Genomic DNA, 23,275 nt, shown 5'->3' on the forward strand with positions numbered 1-23,275 from the left:
AAAGCCATGGAGATAGACCTTGTCAGGCCAAGGCCTGGTGTAGGGATGCAGAGTACCCACATTGACCAGGGCCCAAGTGAAAGGGGGCACACTCCACTGAAGTGCTGATGGCAAGGTGGGCTCTGGCAGACTGAGGCAGAGGCAGGCTTGGTGCCACTCAGCACTAGGGGATAGACACCAAGAGGACAGATGGTATCCTCAGAGATAGCCCAGGGCAGGCTTGGGAACCAAACTTGTAGCTCAAAAGACCCAGTGACTTGACAGTCAGCTAGTGGTAGGGTCAAGTACAAAAAAAAAAAAAGCCCATTAGACCATCAGTCACCATGCAAGGACCTCTCACCATGTAAGACATCCCCAGTGACATAGCCACAGTGATTTGGAAGCTCTCACTCCTGAGCCTTTGAGGGGAGTTCCTCAGAGGGGAGGAACAAATCCAGAGGTGGGTCATCCTGCTGGCAGAGGCTGGCCAACACTGCTCAAGAGGGCACCTAGTGCTTGCTACTGTCAGGCTGTGGCCTTTCAAGAAGGCTGCTAGGAAAAGCCAGCTCAGGTTTCTGCGATGGTCCTGGAGGTTTAAAGGCAGCTGATGGCTCTGCAGCTATCCCTGACACCACAGCCTCTGAGCTTTGATTCCAGCTCCACCATGTCTGAGATGTGGGGCAGAAGACCTGAACCCTGGGCATGGGCCAAGTGCAGGCCAGAGTTGCAGCCACAAGAGTGGGGCAGGGTGGAATGGGCCAGAGGGGCGCAGAATGCCTGGCAACAGAAACCTTGTCTTACAAACGGCAGAACAGGACTGTGTTTATTAAAAACACCAGGAAAGTGAGTTCACATCGACACTTGGCAGAACCTGTGACTGCTGGCGGTGCCACAAGTGGGAGGTGGCTGGGGCTGCAGTCTCTGCCTACTTGCAGCAGCAGGGTTTGGTCCAGAGCAGGGTTCAGTAGCGGCGGATGAAGTGGGGGTGAGGATGGGGGTTGGGGACTCGGCCACCCTGGTCCTGGCTGGGCACGCCACCACCTTCCAGTCTACCACTGGGCACAATATGGCCCTGGGAATGTCCACCATGTGCAAAGGCTTGCCTAGAACAAAGGCAGATAGTTTGCAAGGGCCATGCCTGGTGACCACAAGGTGCCACCTCACAGAGCACAGGGCTCTGTACAGTTCCCTCAGAATGCCAGCCCAACCAGGGTGCACACATGTAGAGGGAGGGAAGGAGGAAGGCAGTGGCAGACATTGAAACCTTACCCAGCCATGCCACCCCGGCCTGCTGCCACATGCCCATGCCCAGGTCCTGCAAGGCCCCGCTCAGCACCTGCAGGGGAGAGACAGCTCTGTGGACTCTGCCTGCACAGTAGACCTGGTATTCACCCATTCCTTGCAACCCCTTGGTACCTCGCCACCGTATGTGCTCATGGCCCGTCATGTTTGTGTCCACAGCGCTGTGCCAGACAGGAACCTGCTGCTCCTCCAACTGCGAGGTGTGCTCTGCCCACTCTCGGCTGACCCTTTGCCAAATACAAGGTGACAAATGGATGCCCCCATGCACTTTCCACCACACCAAAGATGTGAGCCCAACTCCAGGATATCTTCAAAATCAGACTGTGACCAGGGGTGGGCAATGAGGACACCAGGCACCACCAGTGAAGAAAAATCACCCCCCAAGGCAGCCACACAGAGGTGCCACAAGAAGCCACAGTGGTCTACACTTGGGCCTACCCACTACTGGAAACCTTGCTGACACAAACACATGAGCATGTGCTGGCAACATGACCCACAGCTGAAAGGGAGCACAGAACACCTTGCCTTACAGCCTGATGGGTAGAAAATGGGCATGTCCACAGTATGAGATTCAATAGTAGACAGGAGTGCTACCTCCTAACACACCACAGCATGGAGGGGTCTCAAGAACACAGTCTCACTGAGATTAAGTGTATGGGTGTCGAAGAGTCCTGAGTGTGTCTGAGTGAGCACATGTCATGGTGTGTGCTTGCAAAGCCATGGTGGTGGAATCGTGATGCAAGACCTGGGTGGGTAAGAAGCAGGCTGCTGATGGTATGTGCTTTCCAAAATGAAAGCAGTATAATCCCGGCTGGTATTAGGGACTGACAGCAGGCAGTGTGTAGCATGGAAGCAGGAAAGTGCTTGGGAGGCTAAGGCAGGAGGACTGTGTGGAAGCCAGCCTGTGCTCCACCTCGAACCACCTAACCACGAGTGCTCCTACTGCACTGGAGATTCCCACCCTGTTGCCACCCAAGGAACAGGGACAAGGTTCACACCTGGCATCATGGTCCCCATGGTGCAGCCAGGGATACCAGGCAGAGGACATCCCAGGTACTTTCATGGGTTCCCTCCAAGAGCACCCCAGAAGCCCATATCAGGCTCCTCCTATATAGAATACTTACCTGGGAGGAGGGGGCAGCCCTTGGCCTTCATTCAACTTCTCGTCAGAGCTGTAGCCATGCCAGCTGTCTCGGGCATCCCAACCATGGTGCTCCAGGAGCCTTCCATGGCTGTGCTCGTCATTTGGGTAATACTGCAAGGCACACAAGAGACAGAGCATGTGTTCTGGTCTCCCCCCACCCTCCACCCCCAGCCTGGATTCTGTATTCTATCATGCCTCTGCTCACACTGAGCCCATGTCCCCTGGAAGTGCTGTAAGACTAGATGGCAAGCATCCCTAAGAGGCAGTTATACCGGGGCTGGTATGAGCTGAACATGGTACCTCAGCCTGTGCACACATCACCAGGGCTCTCTTGCTAATTCAAGATCAGTCTTCCTGACAGGTGATGACAAAACATGCTCTGGAGGCACCCAGGGGATGAGCCACTTCTAAACCTCTGTCTTGACCCAAGCCCATCCCGAAGGATCCCACCTCCTCCTTGGAGACTTGGGTTAGTGTATTGTCAGGACCCTAGCACCAGCACAGAGCTAAAGCAGATGAGGCAGAGCCTGGAGCCAACTCCCCATAGGGCTGCAAAGCTGCCACTGCAATGTAGGTCCCCAGAGCAAAGACACCAAGTTCCCAACCAAGTATCAGTTGAGCTGAATCTTTATTAGGTGACTGAGAATAGAGCGGCACCCCTCCCTCACCCTACAGTAGGGTTACAGGTGACTACTCTCTCTCACTTACCTGCTCATCCCGCTCCTCCACTCTGGGTCTGGACCCATCCCTCCTGCAAAGGAGAAAGGATATTGGTATGGCGGTGTGCAAGTCTCCCTTGGGGACAAGATTGGCTTTTCCCCAAGCTCTGGCTATATGCTAGGACATAGTAGCACCAGGGATGACAATGGTAAGTGGAAGGCTTTCTTCTAGAGGTGGGAGCCAGGACAGAAAAGGCAGCAAGTCTCCATCAAGCAAGAGACTGAGAGAGACTGTCCAGGAGAGCTGCCCCAGGAAGGCTTTGCCACACATCGCCACCAATGCACAGGGTTTTAGGATACTTTGGAATACAGTCTGGAGAGTCTGAGGGAGTCCCCAGAAAATAAAGGGACTACAGTTGCGGAGGGGAGCAGGTCCAGTCAACGAGTTGAAAGTCAGTGACCGCTCGCCCCTTACAACCTGCTTCCTCCTGTAGAATATGAAGGCCAGGCTGTCCTGCCCAACCTAGGGTCCACTGGGAGGCATGAGAGGGCAGTGGAGCTACCATGTGGGCAGTGAGGGTTAGGCACAGGGTGCCTACTGTGGGTCCACCTGCTGTTAGACCTGGTATTCCCCAGTGCCGCCTGCGGCTATCCTGTGGTGGTCCCCAGGAGGCAATGAGCTCTTCATAGAGAGCATAGGGACTCTTCTGCCATGCACGGGATAGTGCCTGGGGAGCTGGCGCAGAGGAAGATGCACACCTGTCTATGACATGCTCCTGGTAATGTCCACGTTCCCGGTGGTCGAAGTCATGAAAACGGTGATCTGGCTGTGGAAAGTCTCGGTATCTGTCCTCTATGGCTGCACGCTTCCCTTCTGGCCAGTAGCCATCGTCTCTCCTGGTGTGCATTTTGCAAAAATACTTAATTCAAGGTGGCAGCAGCATCCCACAGTTGTCAAGGGTACCTCAGGATGGAGGCAGGCTGTTAGGAGCTGACTGTCAGCAAGAACACTTGCATGAACACAATACTGGAACCCCAAGCCTCTCCCTGTTGGCCTCTCCCCTGGGATTGTGTAAAAGGGATGGGAATTACAAGGTTCCTCAGTGTGCCTGCAGTGACTGTCCAAGTGGCTAAGAGCCAGCAGAGTCTTGCCCTCTTCCATGGCCTTTCACAGCCCACAAGCACAAGATACCAAGCAGAGTAGCTGGACAACACAAAGTGCTGGCCAAGGCACAGCACCACATGCCCGTTCACTGGGGAGAGGGGGCAGGACTGGTATTGGCACCCACCTAGCATCCAGGTCATAGGGTCTTCGCAGTGCCCGCCGTTCCTGCTCAGCTCGTAGCTGCTCTTGCTGCCGCCGCAGCTCCTCCCGCTCACGCATAATGCGCTGCTGTTCCTTTCGCCTTTCACGTTCCACGCGCATGCGCTCTCGCTCCAGCCGCTCTCGCTCCAGCCGCTCCCTCTCCAGCCGCTGCCGCTGGCACTGGAGCTGCAGCCGTTCTCGTTGCAAGCGAGCCTTCTCCCGCCGCTCCTGGAAGGCATCCAGACGCTGCTCCCGCTCTCGCTGCTCCCGCTCCCTGCACACAGGTGGTTGCCTCAGTTTGTGGCCTGGGTGCTGTCCATGCTCAGCCTCTGGCCTCCTGTCCAGCCTTCGGAGGCCTTGGCTGAATCTCTGCCCTCCCACCAGGGTCTGCAGAGGCCAAGGGTCCATGTACAGCCAGGGTCTTGGCATTCTCACTACTTTCACATTATCTGACGGTACTAGGAACTACTTCTAAGTAGACAGGAGCCAAGGCAGGTTACCACCAGCACCCTGCTCACCGTCGTCGCTCCGTCTCCCGGATTTCACGCTCCCTCTGCCTCTGGCGCTCCCGCTCCCGCTGTTCCTTGATCTTGTCGAATGACAGTATGTCTCTCTTCTCCCTGCCCTCTGACTTTCGGTCTTGACTTTTGGAGCTCTGCTGACCAGAACAACCCAGGGAGAACCCAGTAGGCAGGGTGCTGTAGCTCCAACAGCAGCCACAGCACAGTGCAGAAGGCCAGGGTCTCTGAGGTTCAGCAGCCAACCTGGCACACATCATCCTGCCCAGATCCCAAGTACTAGGCTTTTCAGTGTTCCCCAAAGAGAAGAGATAGATGCCACACAACATCTAAATTCAGGCTATTCTAAATCTTACAGAACTGCCTGGGGGTGCAGCAGGATTACAATTTCAAGACCAGCCTAGATACAGATCGTAGCAAAAAAAAAAAAAAAAAAAAAAATCCAATACCAGACCAGAGTACCTCCTTCCAGGTAGAAAGGAGGGCACACCTCATGCTCAGACTAAGATTCTTCTGAACCTGTGGTATTTTTGTTTGTTTGTAGACAGGGTTTCTCTGTGTAGCTCTCTGGCTGTCCTGGAATTCTCTGTAGACCAGGCTGGCCTCAAATTCAGAGATCTGGCTGCCTCTGCCCCCTACCCAGTGCTGGGGTTATGTACCACTACCACCTAGTCTGTCCTTGTGGTTTTTATGGAAGATGGGTCCTCTTTCATGGTGAGTTGTTTGTGGAAGTCAGAGTTGGTTCAAACCTCACAGGCCCAGATGGCAGCATTTCTAATTCGGAACAATCAGAAAACTATGGATTCTAAGGACCCAGGAGGTGGCTCACAATTCTAACTCCAGCTCCAGGGGATCCCACACGCTGCTCCACATGTGGTGCTCATGCATATTAATGAGAAGGAAGACAGAAACAGGACCACAGGCCTTTGGCATGAAGCTGAGGCCGGCACTGTAAGGGGCTCCTGCTATCTTGCCTCTGTAGTATGTGAGCTCTCTGCACAGCTATGCTGATGCTTTCCCACTGTGGCCTCTGTTAGCAGAGGCCTGAGGCTGGGCAGCCCCGGGAGCTATAGGAATCTACATTCTCAGCCACATGCTCACGTTCTTCTGCAGAGGTGGGAACAGAGCTAGCATCACCACACAAGCCTGCACTTATCACTGGCTGCACTCCAGCCCTGGGCCTATACCTGCCAGAGCACCCAACTATACAGCCTGGCTCTTTTGGGGAGAGGCTTCCAGAATGAAGAGTCATGGACAGGCCCATACACAGCCCTGGTGCTCTCAAGGACAAGCCCCTATATTCCTTTGGGTTCATTTAGCACAAGGCCAAGAGCAAAAACAGATACGCCATCATCAGTTTAGACCAAGCTAGACAGGCCCATCAACTGCCAAAGCTGTTCATGCCTCAGTCCCTCTACTAGAAGTGGGTAGAGCTAGACAGAAGATGCCAGCTAGGTCACTTCCCAGGTAAGTGAGGCTGGGAGCTGCTGTCTCAGCCCTGCCTGCCAATGCTTACTCTGTCCTTTGACCTGCTTGTGGCCTTCACACTGATGACGGGCTCGCCCTTGGACTTGTCCATCACGACTGTGCGCTCCATGCCTCTGCTTCCTGTAGGGAAAGCACAACCATGAGCACACTGGAACTATAGCTCAGCCTTGTGTCCATTGCCTTCTTCAGTTTTCAATGCTGTTTCTGCCATGAAAACTGTAACAACTGTGTCCCTGATGAATGTATACCCAGCAATGGGCACATTTCCTCAGCGTGTGGGTGGCAAGCATGTCCCATTTGTCCTCAAGTAGCTGGCTGGCATTGTTGCACTGCCTGCCCAGGCTGTAAACACTGTGGTGACTCTGGGGAGGATTACCACACCAAGAAGCTGTAATTTCATTTTTTTAAGTCAGGGCTTCCCTGTGTAACCCTGGTTAGCCTGGATCTCACTATGTAGACCAGGCTGGCTTCGAACTCAAGATAATCTGCTTCCCTATGCCTCCTGAGTACTCGGGCTAAAGATGCCCAGCAATTTAAGTTTTATTTTATAGCTTTTGTTGTTGAGAGGAAGTCTCTAGCTGCTGGTGAAAAGCCACACGGCACAACATAGCTCTCTTCAGCATTAGGAAGGGGGGCCACTGGTTTCAACAGAAAATGAAACAGAGAGCCTTGGGCAAACTCCACAAAAAAAGTGCAATCAAGCACTATAATATGGGAGCAAACAGCATAAAAAGCATGAAATAAACACAAGAACTGGGACCAGGTAACTAGCTCAGCACTGGCTTTGAGAACCAAACCTTAGAACTCAAGAACCACTTGAATGCCAGCTGCAAGAAGACCTTAGTGGCAACACACACACCCACACACATATACACACCCACCCCACAGGCAAATTCACAAACAATTCACAAACACAGCAGGAGCTGTCCCAGCAGGGGGTGGACTATGATTATCAGCTTTTTCTTCCATCTTAAGATGGGTTGGCCAAAGTGCCCCTTCTGCCTTGGCCGAGAGCAGCCTGTGTTCTAGGGTTATCTACCATACCCCGACAGGACAGGGATCCAGAGAAACTGGACTATACACATAACCCTATGTCCAATGACTACCAGCCCCTGGCTCAGGGCTGCCTTCTGCTGTGGAGCAAGCCCTTTCCTCCTGTGTGGGCAGGGGCTACCCCTAGACTCCGCTCTCAGGCTGCTGTACAGCTGATGCTGTGATTTTGTGACAGAGGTTCACTAGACTGTCCAAGGTGGCCTTAATTACAATCTCCCTGACAACAGTTCTAAGCAGCGGGGTGATGGCCTGGGCCACTAGGCTTCATCTGCAGAAGAGATCCTTTGATCCCATCACATGGTCTGCAGCTGACCCAGCCAAGTGACAACTCTTGCCTGCCTCCTGCTCATGACACCCTGAGCCCCACCAGGCCTCCATCTCTTCCACCAGCAACCAAGATGCTGTTTACCTGATTTGGTGACTCGAGAATGACTGGCAGCTCCTGGTGTGAGCTCATCTTGATCCTTCTCCTTTTTTATGTCTTCTGGCCCTTTCTCCTCCTTTTCCAGTTTCTCTTCCTTCTTGATCACAGTTCTGTTGAAAATAGTTAGCTGTAGTCTCCCAGAGGTCTCCACAGGAGCCACCAGCCCCATCCAGCAAGAAAAGAGAGGATCTGTGGCCTGAACCATTTTTTGTTTTGTTTTTTTGTTTTTGTTTTTTTTGAGACAGGGTTTCTCTGTGTAGCCCGGGCTGTCCTAGAACTCACTCTGTAGACCAGGCTGGCCTCAAACTCAGAAATCCACCTGCCTCTGCCTCCCAAGTACTGGGATTAAAGGCGTGCGCCACCACTGCCCGGCCTGAACCACTCTTGATCCCCTATGGCAGCCTAAAATGCTAGAAGTGCCAGGACAGAGTGCTGCTGAAACCCGGTTCCTCAGTGAACCCAGAGGCTGGACTCAAAATCCTGATCCATCTGACTCTAGATGCTGGGATGACAGGTGTGTAGCGTCATATCTGGTTCTTTATGGTACTGTAGACGGAACTCAGGGCTTGCTACACTCCCAGCCAAAAGTTTGCTTCCATGTGTGGGTATACCCACAATGCACACATGTAAGACAGAGGCTAATTGGTTTTCTCTATCATGTAGACTCTAGTAATCAGGCTTGGTGGCAAGTACGTTACCAGCTGAGCCACCTTAAAAGTATTTATACTTTTATAGAAACTCTTAAGGAAAATAACTTTAATCAAGTATAGTGGGTGAGCCTGTCTCTCTAGCTTTTGGGAGACTGAAGCAGGATTGAGTTCTGTGCCAGTTTAGGTCACAAGGTGAGAGATACTATCTCACAATAAACTAACACCAACTGACTCCCATGCTGACAAACAGGGCAGAGTAACCATGATGCTAGCCTAAGGAGCATGCTCTATCTGGCCTGACCTGCTTCCCATAGTTTCTAGACTCTTACACACTAAGCACACAAGTATTTATCTAGGCATGGCCCTCTATCTTCCCAAAAGTGCCGTCCTGTGGAGTCCTAGTATTGTGGTGTGGGTTGCATCTGCCTTCTGCATTGCCTGAGGCACAGAAGCACACTGCTGTCTCTTCTCAGCTGCCTCTTTCAGCTGCTGCCGAGAGCCTGAACTGACTTTTTACACCCCCTACTGCTTTGGGCGTCCTTATTCATACCCCATTCTCCTTCCTCTTGGCATCTCCTTCCTATAGACCTCCAGTGATCCTGCCCTGGGTTCTCCCTTTAAACTTTACACCTTCAGGCTTGCACTTATGTCTGTTCTTAAATTTGTTTATTAATGAGATTCAGAGCCCTAAAAGGGGATCCTGATTTCCCAGGCATCATATAATGGAAGATTTTTGGTAAAACTTTTAATCCTTTCATCCGCAGGGGGTAAAAAAAACACTCTCCTGTTACCATGCTAAAAGAAGGCAGCACTGGAATAAGCCTCTGCATACTGTGCCTGTCACCTATCATGCTTGGCCACATGGCTATAGGCAGGAGCACCTAGAGTGAGTCATGGCCTCACTTATGCTTTGGGGAACAGCTGCTGGGTACTTCCCCAGAGCCTGCCTCTCCCACACTGGCCTCATGACCTGATGCCTGATCTCAGTGACACTGACATTCTCAGTGCTGTGGTAGTTGCTGCCATCCTCACTATGGGACTTGAGGGACATTGAGCACTCTGAGGCCAGCCTGCTGCCCAATGACCTGCATAGAAAGCTGCTGAGTAGCTTATAAAGCCCAGCCCCAATTGCATTGACACTACCCACGTGACATCCAACAAACAGCAGAGCTCTCCTGCTAAAGTCTCCTCAATGGTGACAACAGAAACTATCAGGCACTTGCCAGACCTCCAGGTCTGTGCCTATTTCTGTTGAAAACCTAAGCCATGTCCTTTGGCAAAAGCAATTCTGAGGCCCTGAGCTCCAAGGTGCTAAGGCATCTCAGGGTGCCATAGGGATGCATGACATGCTGGGATAGTTTTTTTTAAAACAAACAAACAAACAAACAAACAAAGGGAATGCCTGGTGTCTGTCAGGATAGCACAGATGGCCTGCTCAAGGTCCATACTGCAGCAACCATGACTGCAAGTTGGGAAAACTGGTGCAAGTTTGGGTTGAGTCAGCCCAAGAAGCCCTTCCAGGTCTGGGAAGTTCTCATGGCTAGGAACTCAACGCTAACCAGCTGTCTGGCTCTGGACTAAGGACTGCATTGTCCTATAGCTATCAGCTAGGAAGGATGGTTTACAAGGGCACTGGGTCCCTAGAGGACAGGGCCGCAACGTCACTGTACTTCTCCATCTTGATCTTCACAGGGTGAGGTCTGTCCGGCCCTGGCACCTTCTCCTTTTGGTCACAAGCTCTCCTGTCTGCCGACTTCTTCTCAGAGGGTTCATTTTTGGCCTAGAATGTAAAGGGGTGGTGGTGATTGGGGGTGACACAGCACTGTTATTGCTAAGGTTGACAACAACAGAGACCTCACCTTCTCCACAGAGATCATCCTCCCATGCAGTTCAGTTCTGTGTAGGTGGGTAATGCATTTGGTGGCCTCATCTGATGTGGACATGGTCACAAATCCATAGCACCGAGCCCCAGGACTACGGGCATTGGTGACCACCTTGGCTCCGATGACCTCCAAGCGAAAGAACATACCAGTATAAGGACACATCTGGCCTCTGTCATAAAACCACAGGGCTTATTAAAGACCTAGCAATAGACACCCATATCTGCTGTTGTTCTCAGTACTCAGTTCTAGGTAGTCTCCCTCTACGGACTCTAGAGAATCTTTCTCTATTAGAGCAAAGTTTGTCTCATTGTGACAAACAGTACTCAAAGCCAGTAGAGCATCACATGGATATGGAACCTAGTCAGACCCTGCATAGCCAAAAGTGCCTGCTCAGTAGCACCTGACACCCACCAGGCCCTCTGGTGAAGGCAGCACTGTACCATAGGGAAGGGCAGACATTTTGTAGACTTGGGAGATTCCAGACAATGGGCAGGGAAGGGAAACTGAGGTGCGTTACAGGAAAGCTGAGAAAATGGAGAGAACTGGATGGTGGTGCCCTGATTCAAGCATGGGGAGCTATGCAGGAGGGACCCTCATGGCTAAGACAAGACAGCCAGAAGCTGGCACATCTACCCACATGAACAGAGCTTTACTGTATCCAGCCATATGGGACGTGGGACAATGCCAGAATCTGTTCAGCCAAGAAGTAGCCCAGTATGTCAGGAAGGTGTAGGGCACTGAAAGTGACTGGCAGTGCACAGTATAGACCATGTCAGAAAGTGCAAAAGAATCTATCAGGATGAAACAAAAAAACTGAGAGACACCAACTAGGCCCGGGGAGGTGAGAAAGGGCTGGCTGGGAGCTTGGCACTATCCTGAGGCCACAGAATTATGTGCCTGCCTCAATCCCATGAAAACAATGATTGGCAGAGTTCCACGAGGGACCACAATGTGAGTCCCTAAAGACAGGAGCAGGAAAAGCAGAGCCCAGAAAAAAATGTGTTCCTGTGAAAACACTCCAAACCAGGGAGAAAGAACTGAAAATGTTGGGAGAAAAAGGCAGTGCGTAGTGGAAAAGACAAAAATCAAGCTCAACTGGAAAGGGTGTGTCTGTCCACTGAAGAGCAAGGATGCCCTCCTTTTAGTCAGGAAGCACAAGGGAGGAAGCCTGAGGGCAGGAAGAACCTGGGGCAGTGGGCTGCAGACCTGAGCCTTTAGTGTCAAGCGTAACTGCCAAAGTGAATATGGCAAAGCAAGAAATGGCATCACCCTATGCTCTGGAACCCAGGGATGCACTCCAGCTCACAGAACATGCGTTGCACACATAAACATATGCTCAACAGCATCCAGAGAGTCAAACAGCCAGAAGGATAGTTGCACAAAAGGTTTGAAATTCAGACAGACAAATGGGGCCTGGGGGCAGAGTGCTCTGAGACCCAAGTCAGAAGAATGGCAGCATGTTGCCCTCCAGAACCTCAGGCACCAAGTATCTAACAGAAAGAAGCATGTGTCCTGGCACACAACGTGCTTCGTATATTGGAGGTACAGCTGGGTGTCTAGAAGCATACTGGCCTGCTGCACCCATAGTCTGAGCCTTGGGAACACCCTTGGTTTCATTCTATGTGAAACATAGCTTTCTTGAGACTTATGCAGACACATATACACCAAATGGCTCTCAAGGGGTAGGCACCTATGTACATACCACAGTGCATGGAGGACAGCAGCACCAAATAACTATGGTCTAAGAGCCTGTTTTTGTTTTTAAGATATACATATATATATATATATATATATATATATATATATATATATATATATATATATATTTATTTCACTGTCTTCAGACACACCAGAAGAGGGTATCAGATCCCATTACAGATGGTTGTGAGCCACCAAGTGGTTGCTGGGAACTGAACTCAGGACCTTGGAAGAGCAGTCAGTGCTCTTAACCACTAAGCCATCTCTCCAGCTCCCCTAAGAGACTGTTATGACATCACTTGCAGTGGGTATGGTTAACTGCTGAGAGTGGGGCAGGTCCCTAGGCCTGCACCCAAGGATAATGAAGATTTCTGCAGGGACCACACCCATGCCTAGGCACTTGCTCAGAGTACTGAGTGTCCCACTGCTCAGACTCAGTAACGCGCAGGGTAGTCTCTTTTGTCCCCAAGTGCCGGAGGGAAGCTCTCAAGTGTGTCCACTTGAGAAACTGGATCCTGCTCAAGTCTCCTGCTCAAGTCTCCAGTGCTCCAGGCTGAAGAATACAGAGGCCAACAGCACACAATAATGTTGTGTGGGCTTTAGTCTCAAAAGGACCTTTCAGAGGGCACTGTCCTCACAATGTCCTGAGAAGAGCCAAGATAGCACAAATCTAGTCTCTGCTGGAACCTGGGTGCTCTAAGCACAATGCTGCCCAGGGTGAGTCTGATCTTTATGTCTCCACCTTAGGAATCCTGAGATCCACTTTATGTGGTACTGGGTTTGGACCCCAGGACCTCCTGACAGCCAAAGGGGAGTACTCTACACACTCATCTCTGCCCCCAGGCCTCAAGGAGTGGCACAAGCCTGTCACCACATCTGTCCCACATGTGGAAGGAGGCAGACAGCTCAACTGTGAGAACTCAGTACAACATGACAGAGAAGCTGGGAGTGGTGGTCCAAGTCTGAGATCAGCCTGACCTGCACAGTGAGTTCCAGGCCACCAAGGGCTACAAACAAGAGCCTTCCCCAAGTCCAAACCAAGAAGGTGGGTCTAGTCATTGACAGAATGCTTCCCAAGCATGCATTAAGCCCCAAGTTCCATCTTCAGCATGAACAAGAGAAAATAGAAACATATGAGGAAATGGACACTAAAAGCTAGGAAGCTAGATGCTTTTCCAATTCCACCTTGCCAGCTGGCAGAAGCAGGGTGCCCTACCTTCCCATGCTTGCTGAAGAGGCTCTTGAGATCAGCAGCACGTGTGCTGGAGGACAGCCCACTGACCCACAGGTTCCTTCCTGAGCTACAGCTGGCACGACCTGGAGAGAGGAGGTCATCAGTGCCATTGCGGCAGGACCCATCCACATGGGGCATAAACTGCAAGATCCCCTGCCATGCCTATGCATAAGTGTGGAGGTTCAAGGGGATTTCTCAAATAATTTTCTACCTTATTTTCTGAGACACAGTCCAATGAACCTGCAGTCCACAGTTGTCGGACTGGTGGGGTAGTGAAGCTCAGAGCTCCCCTGCACCAACTCCCCAGCACTGCAGTTACAGGGACGCTACATCTGGTGTCTACAAGGCACCAGGGATAACTCAAGAGTCTTTGGGTTCACATTGCAGGCACTCTACATGAAGCCACCTGGCTCTTCACTCCAGAAATAATCAGAGCAACACACCATGGCAGAGAAGCCTTGGAAAGATGGCTCAAGAGCTGCCTCCTTGCCACTTATAGAGCAGGTGTTCCTGTCTAGACACACTACCCATGACGCACAACACAGAAGAACACACACAACCACTCAGAATCTTGACAGTGGTTCAGGGAAGTGCCATGCACAGGGACAACTGGCACATTGGGTAGCCTGGAGCCCATCCCCTCCCTGGGTCACCACATGGCAACAGGACAAGGGAGGCCTACCTCTCTCATCTTTAATGACTGGCTTTATATCTTGTTCTTCCTTAACAGAGCTAGAGACAAAAATGAATGTTACTGCAATATACAAAACCTAAAGTAAATGAATTTTACAATAGCAATGTGTTCAAGCTGAATACCTACCAGGGAGTTAAGCTCATATTAAACTGACAGACACCTTTTGTGAGTTTATGTTGAAATATCTGACCACATACAATGCCAGATCCCTATAAAGCAATTCAGCTTAGCTGGCGATACCGGTCATCAATTTAAGAACCCAACCATGGCAGGTTGAGTAAGGGAAAACCAATCACCCATTAACTATATGCAGAGACAGTGATCTGCCTGAAGGAGCTAGCTGGGCAGTGTGGCTGCCGACTGCAGGCTCTAACAGCTCATGTGTGTCCTAGTGACAATGAAAGGAGATAGCGTCTGGTCTAGGACTGAGAATCAACAAACCTCATTTTCTGATCAGCGCCCTCACTGGCTGAGGACTCTTTAGGAGCCGCAGGGACGTCATTACAAGCGTCAAAAGCAAACTTCTTCACGTCGTCTTTGCTATCTTGGGGCTCAGGGCTCAGGGCTGCCGTGGGCGCTCGCACCAGCTCCTGGCTGGTGGCCTCCGGGAGCTGGGCAGCCGTGCTACTCTGTTCAACTGGCTCCTCTAGCCCTACAGGCTCGCGGTCCATCCCGGCACCTCCACCTGTGCCCAGGGCTTCTGCCTGTGCCTGATGCTTCCGCCTTCGCTTGCGCTTCCGCCTGTGCCGAGTACCTCCACCTCCACCCGGCGCCTCTGCCGGCTCCCTTTTCACTACTGCTAACGGGGCGTCTGCCTCACTCCACTGACACTGAGTGCTTGGAGACTCAGACTTGCTGCTGCTGGCCAAAGCTAAATCTCCCTCCTCCTCCTGCTCCTCTTCCTGTTCTTCTTCCTCCTCTTCCTCTTCCTCTTCCGGGTGGCCGCAGCTCTCAAATAGGTCCTCTTCCTCCGCCAGCTTCCTGTCTGGCCCCACGCTACTCGTGGCCTGGGCAAAGGGCTGCTCCAGCTCCGAACCTTCTTCTTTTACTGGCTCAGATTTACAAGTTTCCCCCAAAATGTCGAGTATTTTCTCATTTTCTACGGATTTAACAGGAATAGAATGGCACAAGGTTTAATCACCAGGGAAATAAAGCAATCACAACTGTGGCTCTGGTGCTGCGGCCCTGCTCATACCGACAGAATTGCTGGCTACACAGAGATTGGAAAACCCACTACACAGCGCCTGCACCCTACCTGCGCCCACGGCCATGGCGCCCCCAGCCTGCGCTACTGGCAGATGTGGGGGCCCCCATATTTCTACTCTACAACCACAGCGCAGCTTCCATAGCTTCTTCAGGGTTTCCATGATGCCTGTGTCTTCTGACTTCCTTCCCAATGTCCACAGTGCTGAAGCCACGGCAGTCACCATTTACTGAGAAGCTTGCTGCTCTCAGCTTGATGGATCGCGGTCAGCACCACAGTCCAAGGCTACTGGAACCGGTCTTCACCTTTGGGAACATGGCAGTCCATAGGGGCTGAGGATGAACATCTTGGTAGAGACCCACTTATCTTCTGGCATTGGTGGCTTCTGGGGTAAGTCCCCTACCACAGCCTCAGCCTGCCTCAACTGCCTCAACCCCATGACTTTGGCTTGGTATGGTATCACAAGATCTGTCTCGTGTGTGGACTCACTGCCTCACCTGGTGGCCACTTATAGCCACTCTGCATGCCCTGATGCAAGCGGCACATCTGCCCCCAAGGCTGCCTTGGGCTGCCACAGCACAGGCACAGATCTGGTGATACAGTGGGTTTCCAATCTCTGATCCTGTGCGATTGGGATGGTCCACCACTGGGGTGATTTATGAAACCATAACACAGCTGAGATCAGACAGGACTTAAGTACAAGCAGCAGGGGCACCAAGCCGCACTATTGTGCCTGTCTCAGCAGTACCTGGTTCCAAGGGGGTTTCTTCTTCAGCCTGTTGGAGAGAGAATAGAAGGGTACACATCACTCCAAATAACACAGCCACAGATCCCGTGCACACATCTGTAACCAAGGCCTCATCCACTCAGGGGCTTCTTAGTGGACACCTAGAAAAAGCTCTGTGTACCAGGCTGAAGTGCCCCTCTGGGCCTGAAACTGAACCCTATTCTACGAAGTAGCCAATGGCAAAGATACAGAGAGACAAGGCAGTGGTCACCTTCCCCCTGCCCCCCAACTTAAGGACTTAAGGAAGCCCACCTGCTTACTCAGGACAATGGCTGCACCCCCTGCACAAGCCTGAGACTTCATAGTCCCCAGCACAGACATCTCTGCACACCAGGAGTTGCACCCCTTATTGCTTCAGGGCTACCACCATACTAAGTTCATCCCCGACCTCAGCTACTCTAACTTCAAGCCTGGATTTCTCTGGCAACCTTCCAGGCACTTTCAGAGCCCAACTGCCTGGCCCTTTGGTCCTGATCATAGCCCCACCACACAATACCCCTACAACCCACGTGCCAGGTTGGAGGTGACTGGACTACAGGGCTCTGGTCCTATCAATGGTTCCTTCTTTTGGTGGATGTGAACATACAACAGAAAGATATTGGCTGGGGAAGGAGAGGCCTCTGTTGTCTCTTCCTTTCTCTGCTCCCTGGCCACCATGAGAGGGAGCAGCCTCCTCTGGTACACTCTCCTACTGCCATGATATTCTGCTTCCTCTTAGACATATAGCAAGTCTACCTGACCTTGGACTAAAGCCCCTGGAACTATAAGCCAAGGTACATCTGCTCCCCTAACTGTCCCTCAGGGAACTGTCACAAGGTAAACAGCCAGTGTACCTGTGCTCTCCAGACACATACACACACACACACACACACAGAGTCTTATCTGGAACATCAGTGTCTCCTACACTGCAAGAACCACAGGGAGACTCAACTCACCAGAGTTACTTTAAGGTCTGACATGGAAACTTCCAGAGTGTTCTTGAAGACATCCTCATTTACCTGGCAAATGAATCAGAACATGACTTCATGGAGGCCAGAGGTGTGAACACTTCAGCTTGTACCTCACAGGTTCCTATACAACTTATGTCCACTCCTCAACAGTGCCTATCACTATGTCAACTCAGCTGAGGATAGCAATCACCCTTCACTTCAGGCTGAGGCTCATGGCAGTTCTCAGATGTGTGCTGGCTGAGTAAGGACACTGACTTTCCTGTCCATTTCTAAGTACAGGAGCCTCACATCCCAACAGGTGCTCCTCTAGTTCTACTACCTCAGACTTACCCTTATTGCTCTGTGCATGCTTGGGTGTGTATGCGTGTTGGAGGACCACTTTGGAGTTGCTGCTCTCCTTTCACCTCGGGATCCATAATTCCTGAAGCCCAGAGAGCCTCCACTGGGGCCACACACTCGGACTATGCTGAGCGGAGGTCCTCCAGTTTATCTAAAACCCACTGGATGTTCCTACATTCCCTGACCTCAGTTGAGGCTCAATCTCAGCAAGTCTCTCAAGAATGAAACCACAGTACCACATGGAATCAACTAGCTGTGTGCATCATGCAAAGCCAACCTGCACAGGATGGCAGTCGTCCATGGGACAGACTTGGGTTGGCCTCAGGTCTTTAGAGCAGACAGCAGCACCACCAGGTGACAGACTGTTCTGTTGAGTATATTTCCAGAGCAGTTAAAATCCCTTGTGACCCAAATAGTCTTCATGCCACCCACACACCCATCTCCTTATGAATCCACAGCACTTCCTGCACTATGGTGCAGCAGTGGCCACTGGCCCACAATCCCTACCAGGGATTAAACTCGGGGTCTGGTTCTACCAGGGCCTGGGTAGCCCCGATGCTGAGCCCCTGGGGCCGCTGGCGCACACGTGGCTGCAAGTTACCTACAGCATGCTTCAGGAGCTGAGCTGGAAGCTGTCCCAGCTGCGCGGCCACGTACTCTTTACTGTCATCTAAGGCATGAAGAATCTGGTCGTTGGTGTCGGCCTTCCCCAGGCAGGGCACACTGAGGTCCTCAGCATCCATCCCATCTGGCACACCTGTATCCATGGTGTCCCTGTCTTGTGAACTCTGAAGAATCACAACCCTATCCTGTGAGGGAAGTGAAGGTGTCAGTCACCAAGACCCTGGGGCATGGGAAGGTATGCCCCCCAGGCCCAACACACCTGCCCATCTCTGGAATCTTCCTCCAGGCCGTTGTCCTCACTGCCCTCCTCCTCCATCTTGGGTCCTAGTTATAGAATAGTGTCAGTTGGGTTAGAGACCAGAGCCAGGCTCACTCAATTCGTTGACAGGGGACAACAAAATTCTATATTGTTGGTGATTTGTCCATATTGCCGGGACTCTGTCTTGGTGGGTGTCTAAGCCAAGGCTTCAATCACCCTAGCATAGCACTCAGACTTTGCATAAAACAGCTTTAAGAGATCTCAAATTTGTCCCAGACTAAACACCTCAAAAAGCAGAAGGAAAAAAATAAGCTAGGCTGGTCTAGAGCTGACTGCCTCTGCCTCTCCATCACACCAGGCAACAAACACTTGAAAATGGAAACTTCACTGCTAGTTGGGCTGGGCTACAAAAGCCTGTGGGACACATGCAATGCAGTCTGTGGACACCCTGGACTATTGATGAGAAGTCTACTTGCATTCTGGGAAAGCCCTAAAGCCATAAACAAAACCTGAATGTCATCCACTAAAAGAGTGGTCTGGGGAGATTGCTCAGTGGTTAACATGGACACTGAACTCAATCCCCAGCACCCATGGAAATGCTGAGTGTGGTGATATCTGCACTGTCATCCCAGGGCTGGGGAGGTATAGACAAAGCACTGGGCACTTTCTGGCCAAACATTTTAGCTGAATCAGCAGCCCCAGGCCAGAGGATAAAGCTCTTGCCAGGTGAGATTTGAATGACAAACATCAGGTCAGAACACTTTATGTCCAGTTCTCTGTGCTGTTTGGGGAGACTATGGACTCTTTAGGACAATGGTCCTCAACCTTCAAAATGCTATGACCCTTTAATACAGTTCCTCATGTTGTGGTGACTCCAAACCATGAAATTGTTTTCATTGATAGTTTGTAGCTATAGTTTTACTACTGTCATGAATTGTAATATAAACATCTGTTTCCCCCATGGTCTTAGGTATTAGGTAACCCCTGGGAAAGTGTCATCTGATCCAAAAGGGTTGTAACCCACAGATTGAGAACTGCTGGTTTAGGAAGAGGAAGAACCTTGCTAAAGGAAGTCTGTCACAGTGAGAGGTTCTGAGAGCCTCACTTCACTTCTGGTCTCTCGGCTTCCAGTGCATGGATGGAAATGTGACCGACCATCCAGCTTCCTGATCCAGCTGCCCACAGGCATGCCATCCCCAACATTACCAACTCTCCCTTTGGAATCAAATGCCGAAGTTCAATCCACAGAACCAACTGTCTAAAGCTGTCTGCATGTGGGCCGCTACATTTATGCTGGGGAGGTGGAGCTAGGAGGATCCTTGATGGTCAACCAGCCAGGCTGAATCAGCAGGCTCTAGGCCAGTGAGAATCGACCCCACAAAAGAACATGGATAACTGAGGTCAACCCACTGTTGACCTTGTATCACCTATATGTGCACACCAATCCACATAAACACAGAAACCTCAACTTTTAAGAATCCTCAAGACTTTGACTAACAATCCAAATCCCAGCCAGGACCATAGCTTGATGGCTAGACAGTGTGCCTAGTGGCCCTGGTTAAATTCTCAGAACCAGATAACCTCTATGGTGCTCAGAGAAGTTCAGATGGAGAATGGGACTCTAAATAAACACTCATGCCCTCTGTCTGTGGTGGCATGGAGGTAACTTTATGGGACATAGAAAGGACACACCGATAGTTGTTGAACATCAGCACAAGGGACAATTCATTAGCCAATTCAACAAGAATTGCAGGTCCTGCACAGGTCAGAACTATTCTGGTGCACTGATTTCACCTGTATTTGAGAGACTCTGGAACAAATACACGGCTTTCTGCACACTGGGTAAATACTTGCCCACCCTAAACCCCTTGTTTGAGCCAGTCCCACTTGTGAGAGGCAGTGACTTTGACTTTCTTGGAACTTCTTCCCACCTTGCCAGAAACCAGTGCTCAGAGAACCACTAACTTAGTGCCTCATGGGCTAAAACCTCACTGCTACCATCACAGAGCCTCTGACTGGTCTGGAAGCCATAGGTATATCACAGAAAACACCATACTCCTGAGCACCTCCAGAGGTGGAAAGGCACAGTTCTGCCCAAGGAGGCACCCTCTTGACCATTCCAGACCTCTCCCAAGCTCATCTGACAATGCTGCCCACTGATCTGATATGCTTGAGTTGGGTCAGGCAAGTGTTTGCAAGACAAGCAGCCAGGGTTATACTATACTAGGCCTCCAGGCTAGTGCTTTTTAAAAAATTATAGTATGGCCATCTCTGTGAGAACAGGTGGACATATGTGTGCCTCAGTGTGCATGTGGGGGTCAAAGGTCAATGTTTGGGAGCCAGTTGTTGCTTTCCACCATGCTGGTCTCAAGAATCAAACAACTCTCAGACTCAGAAGCAGACACCTTTAATAGCTGAGCCTTTTCACCAGCCCTCAGTTCTTTCTTTCTTTCTTTTTTTTTTTTTCAAAACAGGGTTTCTCTGCATAGCCCTGGCTGTCCTGGAACTCACTTTGTAGACCAGGTTGGTCTCAAACTCAGAGATCCAACTGCCTGTCTCCTAAGTGCTGGTGGTCCCATGCACCACCATAGTTGACCCTTAAGAGTCTCATGTAGCCAGGCCATTCTCTTGCCTCAGCCTAGAGTGCTAATGAAAAGCTATCCTTCTTGAAGCCACTGGTAAAACCTGACTTCAGGGAAATGGGCAGATGGTTCAGTTGGCAAAACATTTCCTGTACAAGCCAGCTTAAGGGCCTGGGTTCAATCCCAGCACACCTGAAGAGCTGGGTGTGAGGGCACTTGTAATCCTATTGTCGGGATTTGAAGATGGAGGTCCCTGGAACTCACAGGCCAGTAGCCCAGCCAAATCACTAGGTAGACAGGCTGGACAGACGGTTTGGCGTTTAAGAGTGCTGGCTGCTGTTGTACAGAACAGGCTTCAGCTCACAGTAATCACATGGAGACTGGTAACCATTCCTGACTCCAGTTCTAAGGGATCCAAGACCTGCTTCTGACCTCTGTGGGCACCAAACACAAACACACACACGACATAAAACCTTAAGACAAAAACAAAACCTGAGGTGGACACAATGCGACACCAAGACCAAAGGTGTCCCGTACATATGTACATGTATATGCATACTATACATACATATGTACATGTACATGCATACTATACATACACATGTACATGCATACTATACATATACACGTCAATTACTGGTTTTGACACCCATTCCCCAGGCCCAGCATCAAGCACAGGCAAGTACCTTTGGTGTTTCTCTTTATAGGCCTCTTGCTCGCAGATCCCCAGCTGATACCGACCTCCTCTGGTTCTTGTCCTTCCTCCTTAAATGCCTGATGGGAAAGAAAGTTACTTTTCAGGAGGAACTGGCACAAATTGTTCTTTTTTAAGTAGCAACTTTGCAGTTGCCAGTGTTCATAATCTGGCTTCAGACCACATCCAGCAGCCAGCTCCCCTTTCCTTTTCAAGGCCCAAAACCCAGAGAAAGGGAGGCTGAAAACTTGGGTTGCAGAATTAGGGTCAGCAGGTTGTGGTCATACACTACCTTGCAGCTTGTAGCCCTAGATATAATCCCCAGCACAGACAAAAAAAACAAAATATTGCCCCCAAATCAGGGTTGGTGATTGCTCATCTTATGTGGCCTTTTGCCAAACACGGGGATGATGGCAGGAAACTTGTCTTTGATTCAGGCAGGGCAAAGGACTGAGTGGGGCTCAAAAGACCTCTCACAACGAAGTAAACCTTTAATTCCAGCATTTTGGAGGTGAAATGGGGCAGGAGATCAAGAGCTCAATGCTATCCTGAGCTACACAGCAAGTTTGAGTCCACCCTGAGCTACAGGATCTCTCCAAAATAAACTCTCGAGGGGGAGGGATCTGATTTTTGAGGAGGAAAAAGAGAATATAGGCCAAGGAAGAAAGAGAGCAATTTTTCAAAGTATTCTGGCACCTTCCACCTGCAGCCAATCAGAAGGCCCTAATACTCAAGGACCCTGTTCCACATAGGCAAGTTTATGTCAAGTATTGAAGTGCACCAGACAAGACTTGTCTATTGGCTAGGAAGTGACATCTCACGCTGACTCCAGATGACAACTAGACTCCAGACCAGGGAAGCGCAAGGGGACCAGAACTGGGAGTGGGCATGGTCTGTGCAGAGGACTGACTAACAAATTCTCCGTAAGAATAAACTGAGGTGGCAGAACAGGCAGCTGCAGATGCAAGGTCATTGAGACTTGCCCAGGGCCACTCTATTACTCAACAAGGCTTCGATTTCTGCAAACCCCGGGGCAAATGGGAAGCAAGACACAGAAGGGGCAGCGGCGGGTCAAGGTCACATAGCCTCGGCTTCCTAGGCGACTGACAGCACAGACCGAAATGGGGGATCGGGGTGGGAAGCCCCGCCCGAGTCTCGGAGACAAAATATGTGTCCGGGTCTACGGCACCAACCGGATCCCCTCACCTTCTTCAGCCGCTCCATCAACACACTCTTGTTGCCTCCTGTATCCAGGTTCCGCTTCTTCAGCTCCGCCCTCAGGTCGATCACCCGCAGGTCGCTAAGCCGCCGCATCCCACTATCCGAGGCGACCTGACCAAAGGCAGGGTCGCCCGACCCGGTCACAGGTTCTGCCATCCTCGCTTCCGCGACTTCCAGGCTCGCTCCGGAACCTCCTACACTCACTGCCCCCAGCTGTGGCGGCTCTGAGTACAAAATGGCGCCGCCTAAGAGGAAAACGCACTCGCTTCCTCCCGCCTCCCTTTGCGGCTGCACAGGCGCACAGCGCTGACGCACCTATTAAGTCGCACGCCGTATCATTCTCTAGCCTCGTTGGTACAAATGCACATGCGCAACCAGTCGTAAGCGCCACCGTCCCCTTTTTTTCTTTATGCGCACGCGCACTGCCTTGAAGCAGCCTATGCTCACAGACCCGGTTTGTCTCTCGCAGCGCTTCTCGGCTGCGTACGCCACCGCTCTACAGCTGGTGCTTCGACACCCACCTCTCTCACCTCAATGCGCAGGCGCATGAACTGTAGCACGCATGCGTATGGTCCGTGGCCAA

General features: G+C 51.2%; 1 protein-coding gene across 5 annotated transcripts; it reads right to left on the reverse strand.

The window, feature by feature from the left end:
* Positions 1-774: 774 nt before the first annotated feature.
* Safb2 (scaffold attachment factor B2) lies at positions 775-23,230 on the reverse strand. Of its 5 annotated transcripts, none has more exons than XM_028762694.1 (21): positions 22,678-23,230; positions 21,464-21,551; positions 18,196-18,260; positions 17,918-18,121; positions 16,959-17,021; positions 15,985-16,012; positions 14,474-15,131; positions 14,021-14,070; positions 13,321-13,421; positions 10,383-10,532; positions 10,149-10,303; positions 7,859-7,983; positions 6,425-6,516; positions 4,909-5,048; positions 4,374-4,664; positions 3,844-3,981; positions 3,134-3,176; positions 2,406-2,536; positions 1,396-1,508; positions 1,249-1,315; positions 775-1,082 (listed from the first exon to the last, which is right to left on the reverse strand). In XM_028762694.1, the coding sequence occupies exons 1-21, from the start codon at positions 22,846-22,848 to the stop codon at positions 941-943; spliced, it is 3,015 nt and encodes a 1,004-aa protein (XP_028618527.1). In that variant the 5' UTR covers positions 22,849-23,230; the 3' UTR covers positions 775-940. The 5 variants fall into 5 exon arrangements, with proteins under 5 accessions (XP_028618527.1, XP_028618540.1, XP_028618534.1 ...); XM_028762707.1 differs by having other exon boundaries at positions 10,194-10,303; positions 22,678-23,229; XM_028762701.1 differs by having other exon boundaries at positions 4,909-5,045; positions 22,678-23,229.
* Between the last annotated feature and the right edge of the window lie 45 nt (positions 23,231-23,275).

The sequence above is a fragment of the Grammomys surdaster genome, unplaced genomic scaffold, assembly GCF_004785775.1.
Source record: "Grammomys surdaster isolate TR1022 unplaced genomic scaffold, NIH_TR_1.0 62, whole genome shotgun sequence".
NCBI lineage: Eukaryota > Metazoa > Chordata > Mammalia > Rodentia > Muridae > Grammomys > Grammomys surdaster.